This window comes from Mchenga conophoros, linkage group LG15, assembly GCF_057382185.1.
Source record: "Mchenga conophoros isolate Kocher_MC1m ecotype Shallow Benthic linkage group LG15, M_conophoros_male_GT1.1, whole genome shotgun sequence".
Taxonomy (NCBI): Eukaryota; Metazoa; Chordata; class Actinopteri; order Cichliformes; family Cichlidae; genus Mchenga; species Mchenga conophoros.
This window is the reverse complement of record NC_140540.1, coordinates 9,115,592-9,136,899: the sequence shown is the minus strand read 5'-3', so window position 1 is coordinate 9,136,899 and position 21,308 is coordinate 9,115,592. Positions and strand designations below refer to the sequence as shown.

The following is a 21,308-nucleotide window of genomic DNA, read 5'->3' as shown; positions in this document are numbered from 1 at the left end:
AAGCAAACAGTGCTCTCCAGAACTGAGAGGCTTTTAAGTTAACAGTTCTTCGAGCAACTGTGTTTGCTGTACATGCAACGATTTGATGGATTTAACATTTAAAAATTAGCTGGATTTGTGAGAAAACACAAATCCGAGCATCTTCACCATTGAGTGATGTTACGTGAATAAGCTCTTGAAATTGAGCTTCTGAGTGTTGTAAAAGGCATCGCAGAGATATAGTATAACATTAGACATATTTTTCTTCTGCGTACACGAGAAAATGGCCTGTTTATCTCACTTCTTGACCTCGTGCACAGCAAGTTTTTACAGATTCATTTCATACCGCACGCATGAAAAGAGCTGGGCTTCTTTTTCAAAGTATTACACATTAGTTGTTAAACAGCCCATAAAATTAGGTAATGTTTCAGGAGAGAGATGCAAGTCATTATTTTTTCATAGGTTTAATCAGAGAACACAAAATAGCTGCTATTGTGAGAGCAATTTCAGTGAAATTCATGACTACATCTGTTCACCTCTTTCCTTATCTGCACTTTCTTATCTATTCTGGTAAAATGTTCTGGAAACATCATCTGTCACGGGTTCAAGAGCCCTCAATTCTATTAGAGCGAACACATTTGATTGATGGACTCCATCATTTTAATGACATCAAAGCCCAAGAGAGAGACCAAGAGAAAACATGTTTATGAGGAGCATAATGCCAACTAAACACCACTGAAGACATTATTGGAAGATGAAAGCACATCTCTTTTCATCTGTGGTGATGTGCTTGTTTTTTGTTTGTTTTTTTGTCCCAGAGGGCCATGCAGGGTTATCGCTATCAAATGCTAATGATGTGTTGCCTTCTGGGGGGATCACTCATTAATCTGTGTGCGAGCCACTGTTTCCCTTCATTATTACTCTAAGCCAGCAGTCATGCACAGGAGGAGGAGCGAGGATGATTTGGCCTTTAAACCTCTACCCCTCGCGTCTTGTCATCTTGCGTTAACATGAAGCTCTTTTCAGGGTGATGTTTCTTATCAATCATTCTCCAGTGTGAGATTTTCTTAATGGCGATCCTTTCAGTTGATTGGCTGACAGACTGCTGTGTCGATGTTTGGCTTTGCCTCATAACTTAATACGCTCATCCTCAGTTGATGAGTTTATTTGGATGTTGAATAGATAATTCATTCACGGTAAAGAGCGAAATTAACATAAAAAACAGCCTAAATAAATGTGTGTGTGTGTGTGTGTTGCCGTGTAAATGTCTTTCAACACGGCCTTCAGATGCAAAGAAAGCCAATTAGAGCGACAGAGACTAAATACATACAGATGACTGTGATAGGATCAGTGCGTGACAGAATGGTTAGCTGTGTGGATTTCTGTGTAATTGCTCAGACTGATATGTGATTTATGAAGAATTTGTGAGCACAGCTGTGAACAAGGTGGAGAACATACAGCATTTGTGAGTATATTATTTTTTGGCCATAGGCAGAGCGGCATGTTGCCTTCTTTTTATTTTATGAAAACAGTTTAGGGGAAGTTGGGAGAAACTAGCAGTATGCAAATAAACCCTTTTTACTTTAAATGCAACTTAAGACTCAGTGTTGACATTTTGTTATTAAGTACTTTGATATACACTACTGTTTCCGGTGAGTTCACCAGGACTATTCTCAAATACCTCTATGAAAAATTTCCAGAATTTTCAAAGCTATCATGCATTATACTGTAGATACATTACAGAATGCTATACTGTGTAACACTGACATCTGCAGGATGATAGGAGTATAAAAGAACTGCGGCACTGTGCCCTGTGGCCTTTCAGTTTTTCACTTCCCACTTTAATTTTTTAAAAATACACATGTATTTGCATTTTCATATTTGATTTGCATTGTCCACAAGGTGAAAAGAGTAATCTAATTACAGAGAATAAATAATCTATATAATTGATTTCCAAGACACTGCTGGTATTAACCAGTATGAACTGAAATTAAACTACTATTAACACATTCATGCTTGCAATCATTAAAAAAAACAACAGCAAGAAAATCTAAAACACTGATACACTGTCGCTGATGCTGACATAGCACATGCCATATCTGATATTAGTATGCATGGGACAGAATTCATGGATCATATGAGAGATTAAAAATGTTGAAACGTCTTTGGGTCTTCTGCGAGGTTAAAGATTAATTTGTATTTATAAGGAAAAAGTCCAGTGGTCAGGCATATTAAAAACATTTCAACTGGCTTTACAGGCTATTTTAAAACATATTCCGTTTTATATTACAAATGTCAACATAAAATCACCTGCCATATTTTTTTTAAACAGACATGGCAGACATTTTTAGATATAATGCATGTTTATTCTCATGTGCTCTTATTGAATAAGATTAATAATAATGTTTTATATATTTTAAGAATACTTGAAGTTGTTTTGGTTTTTATTTACCATCACTATTATGTTAAATGACAATTTCCCTCTCCCTCAAAATTCAGAGGCGCTCAATCAGCAATAACAACAAAAAGTAAATTTCAAACGGATGTATTTCAGGAGGAAAAATGTGAAGACAACTACTAACTTGGTATGCGAGACTGTTCTAGCTTTGTGGCATTTTAGGAATGCTGACGCACACTTCCTGTTTCCTGTCCATTCAGGAAATGGCAGAGTTTCACCCCTTGGCTAACACAGCCATTCCAGTCTCTTATCACTAACTGTCTGTGCTCCCCCTGGGAAGGCTCAGTTGAAGACTGCTGTAATTTAGTAGTTAGCTGCTTTTAAAGGCTTCCTATGGGTTGCCGTTCAAAATGGGGGGTATGTTCGGGTCAGTCACCCCTTTCATCATTTTAACATGATCGAAACTAGAGTTAGTAACTCAGTCTACACATTGCTGCCATTTGTTTTCACGAGGGAGGTGATGTACTTTAAAGTTCTTTTTATTTTTGTTTCATCCAGAGTGTTAGCTTTACTTTCACACTTAAGATGTCGAACGTCTTTTTTAAAAAACAAAACAAAACACAAACGCTGCTATTTTCTCTAATGATCGGTGAACTGAGACACATCCTCGTTGTCTCAAACACCAAACTGTAAAAAGTGATAGTCACCACTAAAGCCCTACATGAGAAATGCTTTTACAGCATTGTAATTTCAAATTTTTGATTTAAATACAAGAACTACAAGTTCTTATTTACAAAAGACATAAATGCAAGAATAACGTCTCTTTGCTAAGCACTTAAAAAAAATCTGCTGAATTACTTATTTTTTTTAGAAAAATAAAAAAAAGTGCAAAGTATTGTGCATGTAATCTCAGGGTTCTAGTTTCTGTACCATGCAAATGTTTAATCTGCAACTTTACCTGTGCTGACTTCTCTGGGTCCAGATGTTGCTTTACAACATGAGTGAACTGTATTTGTATATCCATCGTCCTAATACGCATCATACATCAGTTCTAAGAATGCAACCTTATGCTCCATCGAGAAAAGGCGCTGACATGAAGCCGCGTTGCATATCTGACTGATATCCGCTACAGACAGAAGAAGCCATGAATATCTTTAACATTCACTTAGAAGGCAGGTGTGAAAAACGTATCCATCACTCTATTTAAAAGAAAAAGTATCATCAAAAAGCTATGTGGTCCTTTATCCATTCAAGTCATGGTTTTTTAAGAGATTTCATTGTCCACAACGAAAAACATTCTCTTTTTCTGTCATCACGGCTGCATCTCATATTGTCCTTCCGTGGCAATAAAAAAGTCGTTGAGAGTGTTCTGAAGATATTCAAAAGTCGGTCGGTCGTCAGGCTTCTGCTTCCAGCACACCATCATGATATCATACAGTTCCTCTGGACAGCCGTCTGGACATGGCATCCTGTATGACCTGTCTAGACTCCTGATCACCTCTGGGTTCGTCATACCTGATGAAGAGAGAAAAAAAGCATGCACTTTGACAGATACTTTGTAACTTTTTTTTTTTCATAAGATAGCAAAGCAATATTTGAGCTGTTTTCTGTGAATATGAAGTTATTTCAAATAACCCATACCTGGGTATGGTATTCTTCCGTAGGTGACTATTTCTGTCAGGAGGATCCCAAAGGACCAGACATCCGATTTGATGCTGAACGTCCCAAAGTTGATGGCCTCTGGAGCCGTCCATTTAATGGGAAACTTAGCACCTGATTATTAGACAAAAGTAAAAGGAAAAAAATGGAAGGAAGTTGTGTTACTTGTTGTTCACTGTGAAGGATATGTAGGTGTGTTCGCATTTGTGTAAATGTTTATTTTCCTTTTAATGTGGGATGATTAATGGGCAGGAAATACTCTGAAATAATGAGAAAGCTTTCCATTAGAGAATTTACAGATCATTCTGTCGCTCTGATAAATCTGTGGGTTCTATTTTCTTGTTTTTTTTACAAGATTTTCAATCACTGTGACAGATTTATACGTTTTTAATTCACAGAGTTAGACAAAATGTAAATACAATTCCAAATATATATTGATATTAGAATATACACTTGTATACACCTGATTGAAAATTATGGGCATTGTACTCACACTTTTATAACATACTTTAAAAACACAATATGCTGTTTTAAAAATAATTGAAGCAATCACTCTTTACTAATTTTGGTAGGGGAGGAGGGTGAGTTTCTGCTAACAGAGGAAATGACCTTCAGCTCAAAAAAGGATTTCGGCAGCTGCGCTTACATGTGAAGTGGTGATTGAATGCTATATGTGCTATATGTGCCTTTTTCAATTAAAGTTAAGCTCAGATGATTAAATGAAATCACATTTTTTTCTATTTTACACATTCGCCCTCACACGCGCACACACCAAGCAGTATATCGCTCCCGACGAGCATCAACAAGAGTGCTTTGAAACAATTTCAAAAATCTTCCTTATAATGAACGACGCATCGTGCTGCGTGCACTCCTGTGTGTACCACCGCAGTCATAGTCACAAACCCCGTAACTCAGTTCAAACATGGTTTTACTGCTTTGCTTTTTTTGAAACAAAAGTAAATATAACAAAATCTCAGCAACTATAAGCTACGGAAACCTGCCCACCAAAAATCAGCACATACCAACCAACTCATTGCAATAGAGCATGCATGCTGCTGCAAATCCAGAACTTGCCCGACACAATGAAACAAACGCTACAGTATTAATGCACAAGTGCAGGCTAGGAGAAGGACGCAATAGAAATAAGTAATGTGAAATTACCAATTTTAAGTGATGGTTTCTTAATCTGTGAAACAAATCAAGTTATTAAAAAAGAAAATCAGTATCTTAAACAAAAAAGGTCAAAATTTCTGTGTAGACATTTTTTTTTAAAGTTTCCACTACTTAATATGATTTAATTATCTGTTAATTATTGAGCACTTTGGTTTAAAGTTAAGAATTGAATTCTATATTCTGCTGTATATTAACTAAAGGCCCTCTTGAGACATTTATCAGACACTATTGATTGTCGTCCTTAATGTTGAAAACTACAGAAAAATACATTATATAAAAACAACCTATATTACTAATAGAAGAAGGAAAACTTGGGTCATAAATTTCTAAAGGAGATGGAAATGTGTCTTCAGACAAGACATCAGCGTTTCTTTGTGACGCGAGTGTTTCTAAAATCCTGTTTGTGGCACCGGAGGCGCGTTTACGTCAAAACTACTGCACCTTCTTGAGCCGTGTATTCTGACTCGATGATTCTGGCCAGGCCAAAGTCTGCTATCTTGCAATGCAGCGTCTCGCTGACCAGTATGTTAGCTGCACGCAGATCACGGTGGATGTAGTTCTTCTTCTCAATGTACGCCATGCCTTCAGCTATCTGGTATATCCAAAGAAATAGCAGATTTGTTAGATCAAATGTCAATTCAAGAAATGTTGGTTTTCCATCGTAAAAACACACAAGACAACAGCACATCAGTTTGATAGGAATCTGAATGTCTTATAAAAGCCGAGCACATGCAATGAGGCCTCTACAGCGAGCTGTATGTGTTAATACTTATGTTCACATTGTAAAAAAAAATGACAGTAGAGTGGGTTTAACAGGATGTGCCAACTCTCAGGAAGTCAAAAGTTTTTTGGAGGGCCAAAAGAGTTCTGGGGGAGCTCACTGTGGATGGAAAAATAGCATGATTTCCTGTCCGGATGTTAATAATTGACGTAGGGTGAGGCTTTCAAATCAGACAAGCAAAAGCACCACCACAGAAACCACATAGCATCTGCTGACAGTTTCCGTGTGTGTGATGCCAAAGCGCATAGTATATGGTACTTTCAAAATGTTACTGTAGAGCAGCAAGAATGTAAAAATAGACATTGAGGTCAGCCAGATGGCTAGTGTATTTGTTTTTTAACAAAGCATACACTCATCTTTTAATTAAAGATTAAAGTCACGCTGACTATCACAGTCAGAAGCAGCAGAAGAGACACAAATGAAAGAATTATGGAAACACTCAGAGCAAAAAGAAATGTTTTGGCATTTACAAGATTACAGTATCAGTGACTGTTATCGCTGAAAATGTCATGCACACACGATAGTTAACTGAAATCATGTAACTGAATTTCTTTATTAGAAGTTTCCTACCTGTGCTGACATGTCGATCAGCTTATTTAGCTTTAGCTTTTTCCCTTCGTCTGTTTTTAGAAAGTCTAGAAGACATCCTGCAAATAAAAAAAGAGAAGCACATATTATCTGAAACTACTGTGGTTTAATTGAAACTTCTACCTACATATCTCCTAACAGAAAAGCTCTGTAATGTTCCAGTTGTTGTTGGGGGCTTTTGGATTGGTGCACATTTTGAAAAATGAGGATACGGCAGAGTGTTTAATTGTCTAGCCGTTAGCCATAATAAGAGCCGTCTGTTCAGTCTAAAGTGAGTCAGTACAACAAGCACCAGTCTAATCAAAACCCAAACCAAAGATTTTAATATTCATTTCCTGGTGAAGTCAGTAGGTGTGATATTTAAATTAGCTTGCCTTTACTACAGAATCTCATTTAGCACACCAATACACCGAACATTAAGGCCTTAAGCAATAGCCATATAATCAAACAGTTGCAAAAGACGAATATTAAAAGAGTCACAAATATTGTTGTTAATGTGTTTAGATAATACATTATATTCCTCAACTTTGGGATGAATATAAAAAAGAAAAAGTGTAACATATATCTCATGTCATCTTATGTTATCTTAATGTCCACGTGTATATATTTTTATATATATTTTGGCGTAACAACTCTGCGATCGGCCCTGGCGCAGATGTTTTTTTACGCCCCCACCTTGTTGTTACCGTAGCGGCTATGACTGTGAACTTCTCTATAACATTTGCCAAAAAATGGTTGCATAGTTGACGTCAACAGGTTCGCACACATTTCCGCAAATGATAAAAGCAAAGTCAGGAAGAACAAGTAATATGTTTCAAAGCATGTTTCCCACCAGTGATACGCTTCAGAAAAGGAACCAACTTTTAATCAGTTGCAATTGGGTAAAATTCAGTTCATAAGTTAAATGCTTTCTGCATGAGTAAAGTTAGGCCTTGGGTGACAAACATCTGTAACTTGTGCTATGGTTTATTTTATCAGCGATATCAACTGGGCGCCTCCCACCTTCCAGGCGCTGTGGCGCTGTGGTACACCACCAGCTGCATCGTTAGAAGGTTTGCATTTTTGCTAAATTTTGTATGTTATCAACACTCTTTTTGGTTTAGTACTAATTGGGAAATGTCAGGTATTACTGTTTTATTGAATGATACAAGTTAGTTGCCAGTTTATCAGTACTGGAATTTGTAATGACGACTGAAAATTTAAAATGTAAAGAAGAGAGGGGAGAAAACACCCTTCAGCAGAGAGCACTCTGCAACTTCCCTGTTGACAAAAAACAACAATAAGCTGATCCAATCAGAGTGAAGAGTGTAAATGATTAAATAAATAACAAGTGTTACGCAAATCTGTTTGTATTTCGTGTCTCTGGAAGAAAAACAATATTGGCTGATATGTTGGAATATCAGATTTACAAATCACCAAATGTTGGTGTTTGTATCAATCTTAAAAATCTTATATTTGGTTGGCCTATAGAATTAAGACTAACCAAAAAATCGCTCTTTGCCCACAGTTTCGAACTGCTTCCAAAAAGATATTTTTGTTTATTGGAAACACTTGTGTTGTTCGGACAATCAAGACAGCCCTTAATGCCACTGCGACTATGTTCTTTAATATTTTCAAGTAAATTGTTTTAAAAAACAATCATGAAAATCAGTACCAGATTACTTCTGTTTTAATTTATTGGTGAAAGTCCAATTTGTACTACATTATATATATATTGTAGTTAATATTTAATTATTAGCAACTCTTAAAACTCTTCTTTGTTTCACTTACCATTGATCATAAATTCGGTGACAATAAGAATGGGCTCCTTAGTGACAACAGCATGAAGTCGTACCAGTCGGTCATGCCTCAACTGCTTCATCAGGTTGGCCTCCTGAAGGAAGGCCTCAGGCGCCATTGTCCCCTCCTTTAAGGTCTTAATAGCAACCTTCTGGGTGTTCTTGTAGTAACCTGCCAAATAATTCAAACAGAATGCTTTATTGACTTTGCCGTCTTGGTTTATTAGGTGTCTTCAAACAGTTTGATCGGTGGCTTTCCCTTACCCATCCACACTTCCCCAAATTGTCCGGCCCCCAATTTCTTCACCATTTTCACTGTCTCTCGAGGAATCTCCCATTCATCATGGGCCCATGGCTGCTGAGGGGCCATAGGCTTACAGGGAGCATACAGTCGCTGACATAACCCATCTGCCGTGTCTGCACCCAAATACGATACATTCAGATATAACAAACAAAAATCTTTTCCATCTTTCTTTGCACAAGTGATAAATATAGTTACAGAAACTATAAATCTCATCTTTCATTAGATAATTCTAAAAGCATGTTTGTTCGTGCATTTCTTTTTCATAAGTTGATCTTTGAGACAACCTTTCTCAAGATCTGGCCTGCTTATCTTGTGGTTTAGTCGCAGGAGTGGAAAGACTATCACTCCTCTCACTCAGGAAATGCACAACACATCACAAGGGTCGAACTTCCCCCTTTAATTCAAAGTCACTGCAGATGTTTTAGAATTCAAAGCAGCAAGCTTAATATGAGTCCAATTAATGCAAGATGCAGGTTTTACAATTATAAATGCTGAATTGGAAACATGGAAACAGAAAATCCTGTGCATAGATATGGTTTCTTAAATTATACATCTCTGAAAATACAAACTTTTTGAGGGTGGAGATGTTGTATTTGTAGTTGTTACTTACGGGTATAGTATTGAACCAATTCCTGTAGGGTCGGGAACGTGTTGGAAGGGGAGATGTAGTAGCCACCTTTGTCCAAACAACGGATTTTGTAATGTTTTACTACATCTCCTCTTTCTCCTTCACAATCTTTGACTGACAGCGAGAATGACCCTGAGAGGGGAAAAAAGGACATTTGGGTTTATTGACCACAATGAAAATAAATAGAGGTAGCTGCTAAAAATGTGAGTTGTGGCATGATCTCGGAAAGATACTGATGGTGGTCACCTTTACAGGTCTCACTCTCTCGAATTAGAAAGGACCCTGGTTTATTTCCGGGTGCTAAAAGTAGCCTCTCGGTTTCTCTTCTGCCCAAATCCTTGAAAAACCATCTGCAAGAGAGAGCACCACAAAACCACAGAAGTCACTCTTCCTGAATATAATAATACAAAAACCCCGTATAACAGCATTAATCAATCAATAGATGTGTGCTACATTTCATTTCATAATATTTCAAGCTTACTTTTCCACTTCCAGCGTATCTGCTCTGGCTACATAATTCGATGGTATCAAGCCTTCTTGTCCAGTCGTCAGCAGTCGGGCCAGCCACCATTCTCCGGTTCTGTACACCAGACAAACATGCCGAATTCATTTTATTTCTCTGTGCGCTTTCTTTATTGTCACTTTCACTACTGTGGGAACCATAGAACGAGACTTACTCTTGCAATACTTTAAGTTTGTCTCCCTTTCTGAAAGGCAGATCACTGTCGTTGGTCGCTTTGAAGTCGTGTTGTGCAATAAATATAGTGTCATCTAAAGGAAAGAAGAGCACAGAGTTTCTTTAAAAGTGTATTTTTAATCTAATTTTTACCTGACGTGATCCTGTGTTCTAACATGCGCAATTTGTGGCGATATTGTTTTCATTCTCCAAGCAACCGCTGTGTTATTTTACATCTGTGACATTAACATTACTTTCATGTGTTTGCAATCTCATCTATTCCCCAGAAGAGAACAGAGGAAATTCAACCAAGATTTTGATCACAAAACTGTAGCTCTTATTACTGCCACTAATGTCTCTTAACGCAGCAGCAGTTGGGTCCGTGAATGCAGGCCTGTCACTTTCCACTATGATGGTTGATATATGCAAGGAAGTTTGTGATTACCATTATTTGTATAGGCGTTTCCACTTCGTCCCTTGAAAGAATTGGGAGGAAAAAAAGAAGACTTTGATTATGTCCAGTGTGTCAAGTAAACCTTTTGAGGTAATTAGAGTAAAATTAGTTTCACATCCGAGTAAATCTTTTTAGTGTTTTACTTACTATATGGTTTGATGACGGGGAGGCGTGTGATTTGTGTTTTCCTTTGCGGAATCCTTCTTCTTTTTCTTGTTTCTCGCCACTGCAAGTGCAGCCCATCCTGCGTGTTTGGTGGAAACCTCTTTTAGCTACGTTACATGACGCTAACATTTACTAAAATCACATATCTAATTACAGAATGCACTGTTTAGTGTAGTATCAGTAAACAATGATCCAATAAGTTTCTGGAAAGAGACTCACATAGCTACAATGTGCTTATTACTTTGCTGTTACCTGATCAAACAGATGAGCTTTACTGCTGCTGTTTTTAGTCTCCACTCCTCCCACTGCAGGGCCTGCTCTTTGACTTCATGCCCGGTGCTGGAAAATGACATCTAATGACTCAAAATTGCTAAAATGTATTTAGTGAGCGTCTCTTTAGGTGTATCGCTTGGTAACAGGTGACCCAAGAAAAATAATAAAATTGAAACAAGAAAACAAAAAAACTAAAACTGGCTCTCAAAAGAGGAAGTGAAAATGTGTTTACAGCTCTTTACCATTGCATTAGCATGTACAGTTTACGGTGGGGCTTCATTGTCATGTTCCAGTTAAAAATAGAGGAAAAGAAAACGGCTAAAAATAGCTAAAAACACACTGGTGTAGAAATGTCACCAAACTAAGTGATGGTGTTAAACAAGAACTGTTGTTTATCTGAAGCAAGTTGTATGAGGTGTTAATGTTAAAAGTTAAAAGTGTTTTTTAGATCACAAAGTCAAATATAGTTGATGTAATGTGTATTACAGAAGCTAAAGATAATGACTGCACATGCAAATACACAACACTGATAAAATAATGATGTAGCAGATTTGGACTGTGTGTGTTTTATACTGTAAGCGTAAGTACCGTATTATGAATATCGATGGTTTAATTACGTCTTAAAATGGAAAATTACACCTAAAACAGCAAGAGCAGTGCTTTAATAAGCTTAAATTTCAAAACTTACATTTAACTACTGATTTTATCTACTGTTCTGATTTTATCTGTTTTGATTTTATATACTGTTGTTTGTTTGTTTGTTAATTAGTTAGTTAGTTTATTTGCTTGTTTTATTCAATTTTAAATCATGCTTTTTATTTGTTCTTGTTTCTAATGTCTCTGTAAAGCACTTTGAATCACCTTGTTGTTGAATTGTGCTATACAAATAAACTTGCCTTGCCTTAATATTCAGTGGTTTGTAATAACAAAATGTCATGTGAAGAAATGCATGACTTTAGGGAGGCTTTACACAAACCGTTGACTTATGGATTTCACCCAAAAGAAAGTGATAATTGGAATGAAAATTAATAATAATAATTAGTCTTGATACTTTTGCCAATTTTCTATCGCACATATTTTATCATCCACGTTATGCGTTATGTTTTGTTTAACTTGTGATGTGTTTTACCAACATTGTACAACATTATTTAAATAAAATAATACTTACACTATTATGTTCACCACTACCTCACAATATCTAGAAATTCTCAGTCCCTGTCACTGCTCTATAACGTCATATTTTCATTCAGCAGATAAATACCTTTAGCTTGTCTTTGGCTCGTGTCTTCAGAAGTACTCCAGATGCAAAATGTCTTCAATTTCCTCATTGAAAACTGAGTGCTTGTCAGTGTGTCACTCTCACTCACTCATTTTGGTTTGGAAAGTTTCTCTCTCTCTTTTGCTCTGCTCTAATTTCTCTCTCTCTCTTGCTCTCGCTCTCTCTCTCTCTCTAACAGTGAAGACCAGGACCTCCCCTTGGGGGTTACATTCAGTTTACTGGAAACAGACAGCAGTTTGCTTTTTTATCTGCTCTCTTATATTTCTCCCTTGATTCTCAGGCAGATGATCTACCTACAGAGTGCAAAAATAATCTTCTGATTAAACTTCACTTGCAGTAGTTACTCTGCCCCAGTCCTGCAATTAGTCAGTGAGCACAACTGATAACTGTATTTCATCTATTAAAACTCACAAATGTATGGTCCTCAAAGTTATTGGTCAAGAAGGACTTTAGGTTAGTTATCAGTAGAGCTCGTTGTACTTCAGAATGTGTAGATGCGGTCAATGATTTGCAAAATTTGTGCCTGTGATCTTTTTTTAAAAAATGCAAATGACCTTTGGTATCAAATCAACAATGCGATGGAAAAAAGAAACGTCTGCACTGTTTTGTATTGTGTGTCTGGGTGATTGGTGTTAAATGTAGGTGTGGTGGAGTGTTGTCTGCTCAAGTGTATAAGATGCAAGATAAAGAAACAGGGCATGGTTTCCATGACACACATTTCAGTTCCTCTGCTGGCCTCTGCTACTCATATCTTTACCTTTCAGTGTCAAGAAACATGTTTACAGTAATACTGTAAAACAATACACAATTCGAGCCACAAGAGGGAGTGTTTAGCTACTAGTGGGATGTGCAACCACCCTGGTAATATACCCCTTTTATAAATTTTATGCAAGTTTTAATGTCAATAATTGATTGCTATTGTGTTAATTAATATTTTTATTGCAGTAACAATAGCAACAAATGAGGGCCTTGCAGCTCTTCTTTTGCCTATATTGCCTGATGACCACAGAAAACAGTAAAGTGTGAATGTGTATATCCAAAAAATGCACCCAGTTTCAGTCTGTTTCCATGTAATAACAGAGCAAGATTTCACAATTCCCATTTACTGATTTACTGATACTTTTTCATTATAAAGGCTGTATGCAATAAGTTCTATTACACAGGAAACCCCAAAATAGTTAAATATAGTCATATGAAAATGTTATGCCAGCACTCTGTGCAGTACTGTAAAAAACAAACAACACTCATACGGCTTCCATAGCAATAAAGAAGGTAAAGGTAACCCAAGAGCCACATCTGAGACTCTAAATGCCTCATTCAGTGCAGCATGTTTACAAAACAACTGAATAAGTATGGCCGGTTTGAAAAGGTCACAAAGGGGAAACGCTCTTCTCTCTAAAATGAGCATTTTAGGCTTGCAAAGATGGATCTGAATAAACCTAGACTACTTAAATACTGTCTTTTCAACCAACACGACCAGCATGAACATGTTTGGCCATGATGCTTTTGCCAAACAAACCAAAACCAAACACAGCATGTTATCACAAACGCCTCATACCACTGTCTAGTATGGCGGTTGGGTACCTTGCAGGTATCGACTCCACCATGAACTCACCGTTAAACCAAAGTATTTTAGAGTCAAATGTGAGGTCATCTGTCCAACAGCTAAAGTTTGGCTGAAACTGGATCTTGTACAATAATAGCTGGACAATGCACAGCAGCAAACCTACAAGAGTATGTCTGAAAAAATCAAGATGTTTTAGTGACCCAGTCAAAGTCCAGACCTCAAATGCTGTTACAGGATATTAAGAGAGCTGTGCATACACAAATACCTTAATTTCAATTTCAATTTCAATTTTATTTCTATAGCCCATTTAAAAGTCACAGGTACAACAAAGTGCTTCACAGACGAGCCATACTTGCAGGTTTACAGCAAAAGAAAACAATCAACAACAAAAAATACAGTTATAGGATGGTACTATTGCAACAAGCATGAACCGGGAAGAAATTAAGCTAAGTAGTTTGAAAGGCAAGCTTAAACAAATGGGTTTTTAACCGTGATTTGAAAGATTGAATAGTTTCCGACGCACGGACATCAACCGGCAGGCTGTTCCACAGTTTTGGTGCAGCAAAAGCAAAGGCACGATCCCCCTTCGTCTTTAGTCGAGACATTGGTTGCATTAGGAGCCCCTGATTAGAGGATCTGAGTGCCCTTGTAGGGATATATAAATTAAGAAGGTCAATCAAATAACTGGGTGCCAAGTTATTTAAGATTTTAAAAGTGTATAGAAGAATTTTAAAAACAATACGGTACTTGACAGGAAGCCAATGGAGGTTAGCTAGAATAGGAGTGATATGATCCTGTCTTCTAGTGCCGCTTAAAAGGCGTGCTGCGGCATTCTGGACTAATTGTAGGCGTTGGATGAGGGAGAGTTGGAGGCCTAAGTAAAGAGAATTACAATAGTCCAGTCTAGAGGTTATGAAAGCATGAATGAGCCTTTCAAGGTCCTTGTGTCGTAGGTAAGGCATTGCCTTCAAAATTTGGCGTAGTTGGTAGAAGCTGGTTTTTACCACTGCAGCCACTTGCTTATCTAATTTGAGGGAACTGTCCAGCACTACTCCCAGATTTCTGACAGTAGATGATAGATGACTGGCATAAGAACCTAAGGTCCCTTAAGAAGCTAGTGTTAACTAGTGTTTTTCATATAAATATTGCAATGTATGAAATGAGTGTTATGACAATGTTCTTTTTCACACGACTGTGTGTTGCTTATAATGACTTCTCAATGCAATACCACCAAATACTTAATAAAGATACACTTTAGGTTAGTGAGTCGAGCATCGATAGGACATCTTTCTGCTGGTATATAAAATGGTTACTGGGCAAAAATGTGGCCATAATTTAATCTTATGTTAGTTAGCTTACTTTTAATGGTTCTGATACTATTGTTGTTTATAGCACTAGTCAAAAGGAGACTTAGGTTTGGCAGTATATATTTTCTTTGGTTTTGTTTTAATGTTGCCTGCAAATAGAAGGGCATACAAGGAATTAATAGGCAGTTCTGAAATACATATAATGTCTGTTTATTTATTGCTTCCCGATGTTCCCCAGTGTTGACACTAGAGGGTGTAACCAGACTTATTCTAATCCCAGATTGTCCTTACAGTAGGTCAGTTCAAAGTTGGGGAATCATTTGTGACTAATTCTTGGCGTTTCTATGTATATATGACCTTTACAATGACATCACCTATAGAAGCATAGTGTTGAACCGTTGTGGATTCCTCTGTGTGTTGTATGTGGTGCAGGTGTGCAGATGTGAAATCGAATGCAAACGTGACTTATCTGGGGCAAAAATTTAGCAAGATGGTGTGCGGTCAGTCTATCAAAGTACAACAATGCTTTGGTTTTTCACACCATACAAAACAGTTAACCAGGTCTTTCCTTTTTTCACCACACAATGCACTGCCAAGGGAATTCACCCCTCTTCTTCAGAGTGAGACAATAAACACAAAACAATATGTCCTTGAGTTATCTAGCAGTAATTATGACCCTTTCATGTCTCCCGTGCATGCTAAATTGCTATTAAATATTGAGAATAAATCAAAGAACCGTATAAGGAAGATATCAGTCACAGTATACTGTAACCTATAAGTGCACCGAACAATAAATCTTGCAACACCGGAAGTGTTTGTTTCCTATGGGGGGGTTTATACAACACACAACGTGGGGATATTACTCTCTGGGCAACACTTCACAGGTTTTTGTTTGGACCACCTGTGCTGTGTGTGGGGATTGTGCTATGCTGTAGTTCACTGAAGGAACAACCTTGCTTCACTGTACACACATGTACACACATTTACACAAAGCAACACACACACACAGGCTGCAGGTGCATGGTGAGTGTTATTGAGTGCGTCCTGGTTACTAACTGCCGTTTCTCTTTATACTCTTTTCTTCTAGTTTTCCATCAGCCCTTGTTTTCTTCCCAGGGCTTGGCGGATGCTCGTGTACAGCTCTGTTGGGGTCCCCAGACATTGCATCCTGCCTGCAGAAGGGTCATAAGTGGCCCCACAGGATAACCTGAACAACAGTGGGAAAGAAAGGGAGCGTGGGTCTCCTTTAGTAAATGCACTTCTGACCACCTCTGTGCCAAAAGTATACATGCTGCCAATAGATACTTTCAACTCCCATTATTAATGTGAGTGTGCACTGCGTGTGACTGCAAATGTGCGTGTTTTATAATTGTGTGTTAGTGGGGGTGGGGGTGTTTTCAGAAAAGCTCTACAGTGATTTCTGTGCAGCAAGCTAGTGTTGTTTCAAATCTTACCATAGGTTTTATTTATTTAGATACACAGACAGACACACATCCACTCACACGTGTACTTTTTGTCCATTTTTGATTGTGGTCCCCACAAGATGAGTAATACCTAGATCACGCACATTCACACGCACGCACTTTCCTCAATTTTGATCCCCCTCCGCATCAGAAGTGGCCCCTCTTTGACTTCCTCTCAGTGTGGGAACCTTTTTTATCCTCTGTCACACATAGACTGAGAGAAGGTCTTTCTGTTACATTTGCCATAAAAAGACAAAGTGATTGTCAATAAAGAAGGAACAATTGAGCTCCCCCGATGTATTGAAAACCTTTTGCTGTACCTCCAGGATGTTCATGAGTTTTAGTTGAGCTTCAGTTTTCCTTGTACTATTTTCCCATATTATGCTCTTTGTACTGCAGACATAACACACCACTGGTTCAGCTGTATTATAGCTTCATTTGTCAAATTCACTGTAATAGCACTTTTAATCAGACAGTATACTGTATATAAGATAGCAGCTATAATTTGCTGAATTCAGCATGTTTATCTAGCAGTTATTTCTTCCTTTGCATATTTAAGGTGAAAATAATGCATGACTATAAGATTCTAAGTTACCAGTAGCTGCACTGCCCTTAATTAAAGGCTGCTTATGAAACTTTCAAAAAACGCATGCAGTAGGATTTTGCATTAATGTACTTGGGAGCAAATCTGTGCAGCTGTTCCAGGGGCAAGTTGCTCTGAGGTAAACATAGCTGCGGGAAAACCCCTTATTATTGTGCTCCGGATGACGTTCCTCACTCTTCCAGTGTTTACTGTGGAAATTATCCTGTGCCAGCGGGCAGGTGCTTCCTCAAAAGGTCTTTGCTTTTCCAGAAGATTTGAGGATTCAGTTCATCTCAGCAAATCAAACACTCCTGCAACATTCTTGCCAGACAGTAACAAATATTTTTATTCGATAGGATTAGAATTAAATGCTGATGACATTTCGAATTGAAAACAGATTCTGCTTTCAGTGAAACTCATTTTGAAAAACAGTTGATCACATTTCCTCCTCTGTAAACAAACTGGGACTGCCCTTATCGCAGACAGCTTCCATCTGTAATCTGGAGCATGTTTAAACACATAACTATGATTTAAATGAGCTCGTTTATATAAGACTATGCTTTGCTACATATTTTAAGAAAGAGTTATTTAGTGGGCACATTGACATATAATGTAAAAGATCTCTATTCTCATCCCTGCTTACTAAATGGACAAAAAATACCTGTTGGTTGCTGGACTAGACTAATTTTTTTGACTGGTGTGGTGACATCGCACGCTTCTTACGGTTGGCATTATTTCTGCTGTTTGGTACAGCCAAAAGGCCCAAACAACACAAATGAATTGTTGAAACACAGTAAGTCAAATAAGCTCAGGTGAAGCCTAGCAAATAGCTAGCTACTTAGTCAGCACAACTGGCCACACCTCTAATAACAGAAACTTTAAGCCTTAACAGAACTTGAATGCGTGACGTATAATAAAAACCTCCATGTTCTCTGATACACACCCACGTTGGAACAGTGTCTCGTACCAGGTTAAACGTTTTTTAATTTCAGCTATAATGCTACAGTCATGCTAGGGAAAATGACAGCTAGAGACCACAGCACAACAAAACATTTTTCTTGATGTATTCAGTGAGTGTGCGATCTTTGAAAAGGTTTGAAAAGGGGACCTTGCAGACAATTGTCGCCTTCAAAGCATCTCCGGTGCATGAAGATTGCGAAAAAGTCAGTAAGACTGAAACAGTCTGCCCAGAGCAGCTCGGAGAGCGAATTTGTTACATTACTCCTTAGATTACTTTCATGTTATTCTGTAACATGACTTTAAATGAACTATCACATAATTATCAATTAAGAACAATAAAGCTTAAGCTAACATGCGGTCACAAATCCCTATGCTAATGAGGGCACGCACAATCTTTCTTTGAGGGTTTTTAAGTTTTAACTAGTGCTGTCAGCGTTGATCTCGTTAAAATGACGTTAACGCCCATAACCGTATTAACCCCGCAAATCTCCGTTAGCGAGTTAGCGCGGATTGCCCTGTGCGTGGGGCTACACGGCGTCAACGTGCTACCGCGGTTAGCGCGTTAACGTCATTTTAACGAGATTAACGCTGACAGCACTAATTTTAACATAGAGTCGACAACACAAAGCAAAGCTGAAAACTACCCCCAAAGACACATCAAGTTGATCGCCACAGTGATTTTACAGTAGTAACATGTACAGTTAAAAATTGAGGCTGCAAGCCTGACTGCTCATCAACACCTTTATTAGCTGTTGAAGTTGAGGCTCTGGTTGCTGGGCTGGGGTCAGCATACACTGAGCTTCTAACCTAACTTCACTCTAGGTTCCTTGCTAGCTTTGCGTTAGCATGCTGTCTGTCCTTGATGCAGTTTAACATCATACTCTTGTCCTTTCTTGTCCTTTTATTGAATAGAAATAAAAACATTAGGCCCCTAAGCAATTGTTCTCATCTCCACACATGAATTGAAATTTTCTGATTGTTAAACAAGCCCGCAAGAAGAGAATGCACGTTTGATGTTTGTTTTTCTTTCTATCCCCATAAACTGAAGAACCTTTGCAACCCGAGTAGTTACATCATTTTAACTGTACACACATTATTGAAAAATAAAAATGTGATTATAGTTGCACTTCATACCCAACAGTATGGGGTGCTGTTTGCAAATTGAAACATGCTGAAATTAACAGCAACATTTTTCCACAATTTAGCTGAAAACATTGGAAAATCTGTTTTGTTGGCCATCCAAAGGTTCAGCAGTAGTTCACCCTTCAGCAGCTGCAGTCTCCACTTCACAATCGCCGCAGCATATGTGCAGTTAAATTGCTGGACATGCTGGTATGCAAGAAGTGAAGCAGCTCATGGTGTTGAGAAGTGACCAACAGGGAAGAGCAGGCACACAACCTAACCACTACCAGCACACTTTAGCCCTGGAGGTTTTTGTAAAGCTTTTATTTTGGTATTTCCAACATATACAATAAATGTGCATGTTAGCTAAATATTTAGTTTCCCATAACATTTAGATTTAACACAAAATTGTGTTTTAAATATAAAAAGCTAAATATTTTAGTAAATTTTGTAAAAAGTGACTTGAAAAATATGGTTTAGTAAGGTTTTGAGCTAAATGTGGAAAAATGTTGCTGTTAATTTCAGCTTCAGTTTCAGTTTGCAAACAGCGCCCCATACAACAGTGACCATCAATGTGCAATCAGTCTGCCATCAGATTGCATTTGAATGGAGTCAAGTTGTCAATTACATAAAAGCTGTTTGTGATACTCAGCGATTAATTGTGATAAAACACTGACCTTTCAGTTTGCGATTGACTGTGGTTACCCAGAGGTTGAAGGTGTTACCTTCTTGGCTGATCCAGATTAGCTTCATTTTTCAGCCCCAGAGGATGAGACTTTGTTTTAGCTTGTTTAATTTTAGCTTAGTTGTATATGATGCGTCCACAGACCAACTTTACCATGCCACTGGAGATATTAAATAGATATTTAACTCCCTAGCAGCTAGCTATTTAATAAATTTGGCACACTGGTAAACCACCGGGTAAGCAATATCCTTTATTAATCATTTATTAATCAATCAAAAAATGAAAACCCTCTTTTAGGTTCAGTGACACAGTCAAATTTGCTAGACTAACTAAATGACTCAGCAGTGTCCTGGATAGGCAGAAGCTGTGCCAGCTTGTTAGCGACATGCTACACACTTGTCTGCACACTTGCCTGTCTCACTAAGGATGTGGTAAGACATGCATTTTCATAACAGTCCTACGCAGTAACCAGACTACTTGTGCTGGTCCATATTCATATTCCAGACCAGAATGTGAAAACACCCAAACACAGAAGAATTTTAAAAAAGTTGTTAAGATTTTATATGCCTATTTTTATAGCAGCTAGCTTGCTGTTTTATCTATAAGAGTGTAAGCTAGTCATGGAGGGACTTTTATGTTGCACCCATGGTTTTGTATGAGTGTATGTTGCACCCATACACCCATAAAATGAAGTTCCATTTTCAATTTTTGCATACTCAGTTATTTCCCAAAGGGTCACCATAGCTGATTGATATGCATGACTTCGCAAAGATTCAACACTGAATGTCCTTACTGATGCAGTCATCCCATTTATTTGGGCTTGCAACCAGCACTACTAGTAGTTAGCTTGAGTGGGGTAGTATCTGAGATCTTTTGCAAGCAAGATGAATGTGTTAACCACTACACCACAGAAGCCCTCGTGTCTGTGCAAAGATAGAGGGGGAAAAAGCAAACAAACTGCACTCCACATAACTGCACTTGTGAGTGTTGCTTTGTAGAGCAAGGAACTCTTGGACACAGATGGCACGTGCACCTGGAATGACTTAAGAGAGTACAAGCTATATTCTTATTTCAATTAGCTAGATGGAAAAGAGTGCTGCAAGTGACAGCAATGATCGACTGCAAATGGAAACACTGAGAGAGGCACATCCATCCGCTCTGTTTATCAGCTATTGCCAGTTACCAAAAGTTTATTCTGTTCATCTGGATGTAGCGTTTTCAGTGGGAGAAACGTTTCGTCACTCATCCAAGTGACTTCTTCAATCTCAGCTGACTGCAAGTTTCCCCAAGCTTAACACAGAGCCATTCCCCAACTCTCTGTGAATGGTACTCATGGTCATTGATCAGTGGGCTTTGATTAGTGGTTGTTGATGAATGGTCATGAGAATTTGCATAATTATGATTAAGGAACTGACCTCCTAGCCCATTGTTCCTTCAGTGGGCTGATTTCAGTCATGATGCAAATGTACTATATAGGGCTGGATCA

At 38.0% G+C, this 21,308-nt stretch overlaps 1 protein-coding gene across 2 annotated transcripts; it reads right to left on the bottom strand.

Moving 5' to 3' along the window:
* Positions 1 to 1,767: 1,767 nt before the first annotated feature.
* Positions 1,768 to 12,226, bottom strand: blk (BLK proto-oncogene, Src family tyrosine kinase). Of its 2 annotated transcripts, XM_085246453.1 has the most exons (14): positions 12,118 to 12,226; positions 10,836 to 10,922; positions 10,566 to 10,662; positions 10,410 to 10,440; positions 9,966 to 10,059; positions 9,770 to 9,868; positions 9,535 to 9,638; positions 9,271 to 9,420; positions 8,621 to 8,773; positions 8,349 to 8,528; positions 6,561 to 6,637; positions 5,651 to 5,801; positions 4,019 to 4,150; positions 1,768 to 3,892 (listed from the first exon to the last, which is right to left on the bottom strand). In XM_085246453.1, exons 3-14 carry the CDS (start codon positions 10,659 to 10,661, stop codon positions 3,690 to 3,692), a joined length of 1,470 nt encoding a protein of 489 aa, XP_085102579.1. In that variant the 5' UTR covers position 10,662; positions 10,836 to 10,922; positions 12,118 to 12,226; the 3' UTR covers positions 1,768 to 3,689. The 2 variants fall into 2 exon arrangements, with proteins under 2 accessions (XP_085102579.1, XP_085102578.1); XM_085246452.1 differs by lacking the exon at positions 12,118 to 12,226 and having other exon boundaries at positions 10,836 to 11,475.
* Between the last annotated feature and the right edge of the window lie 9,082 nt (positions 12,227 to 21,308).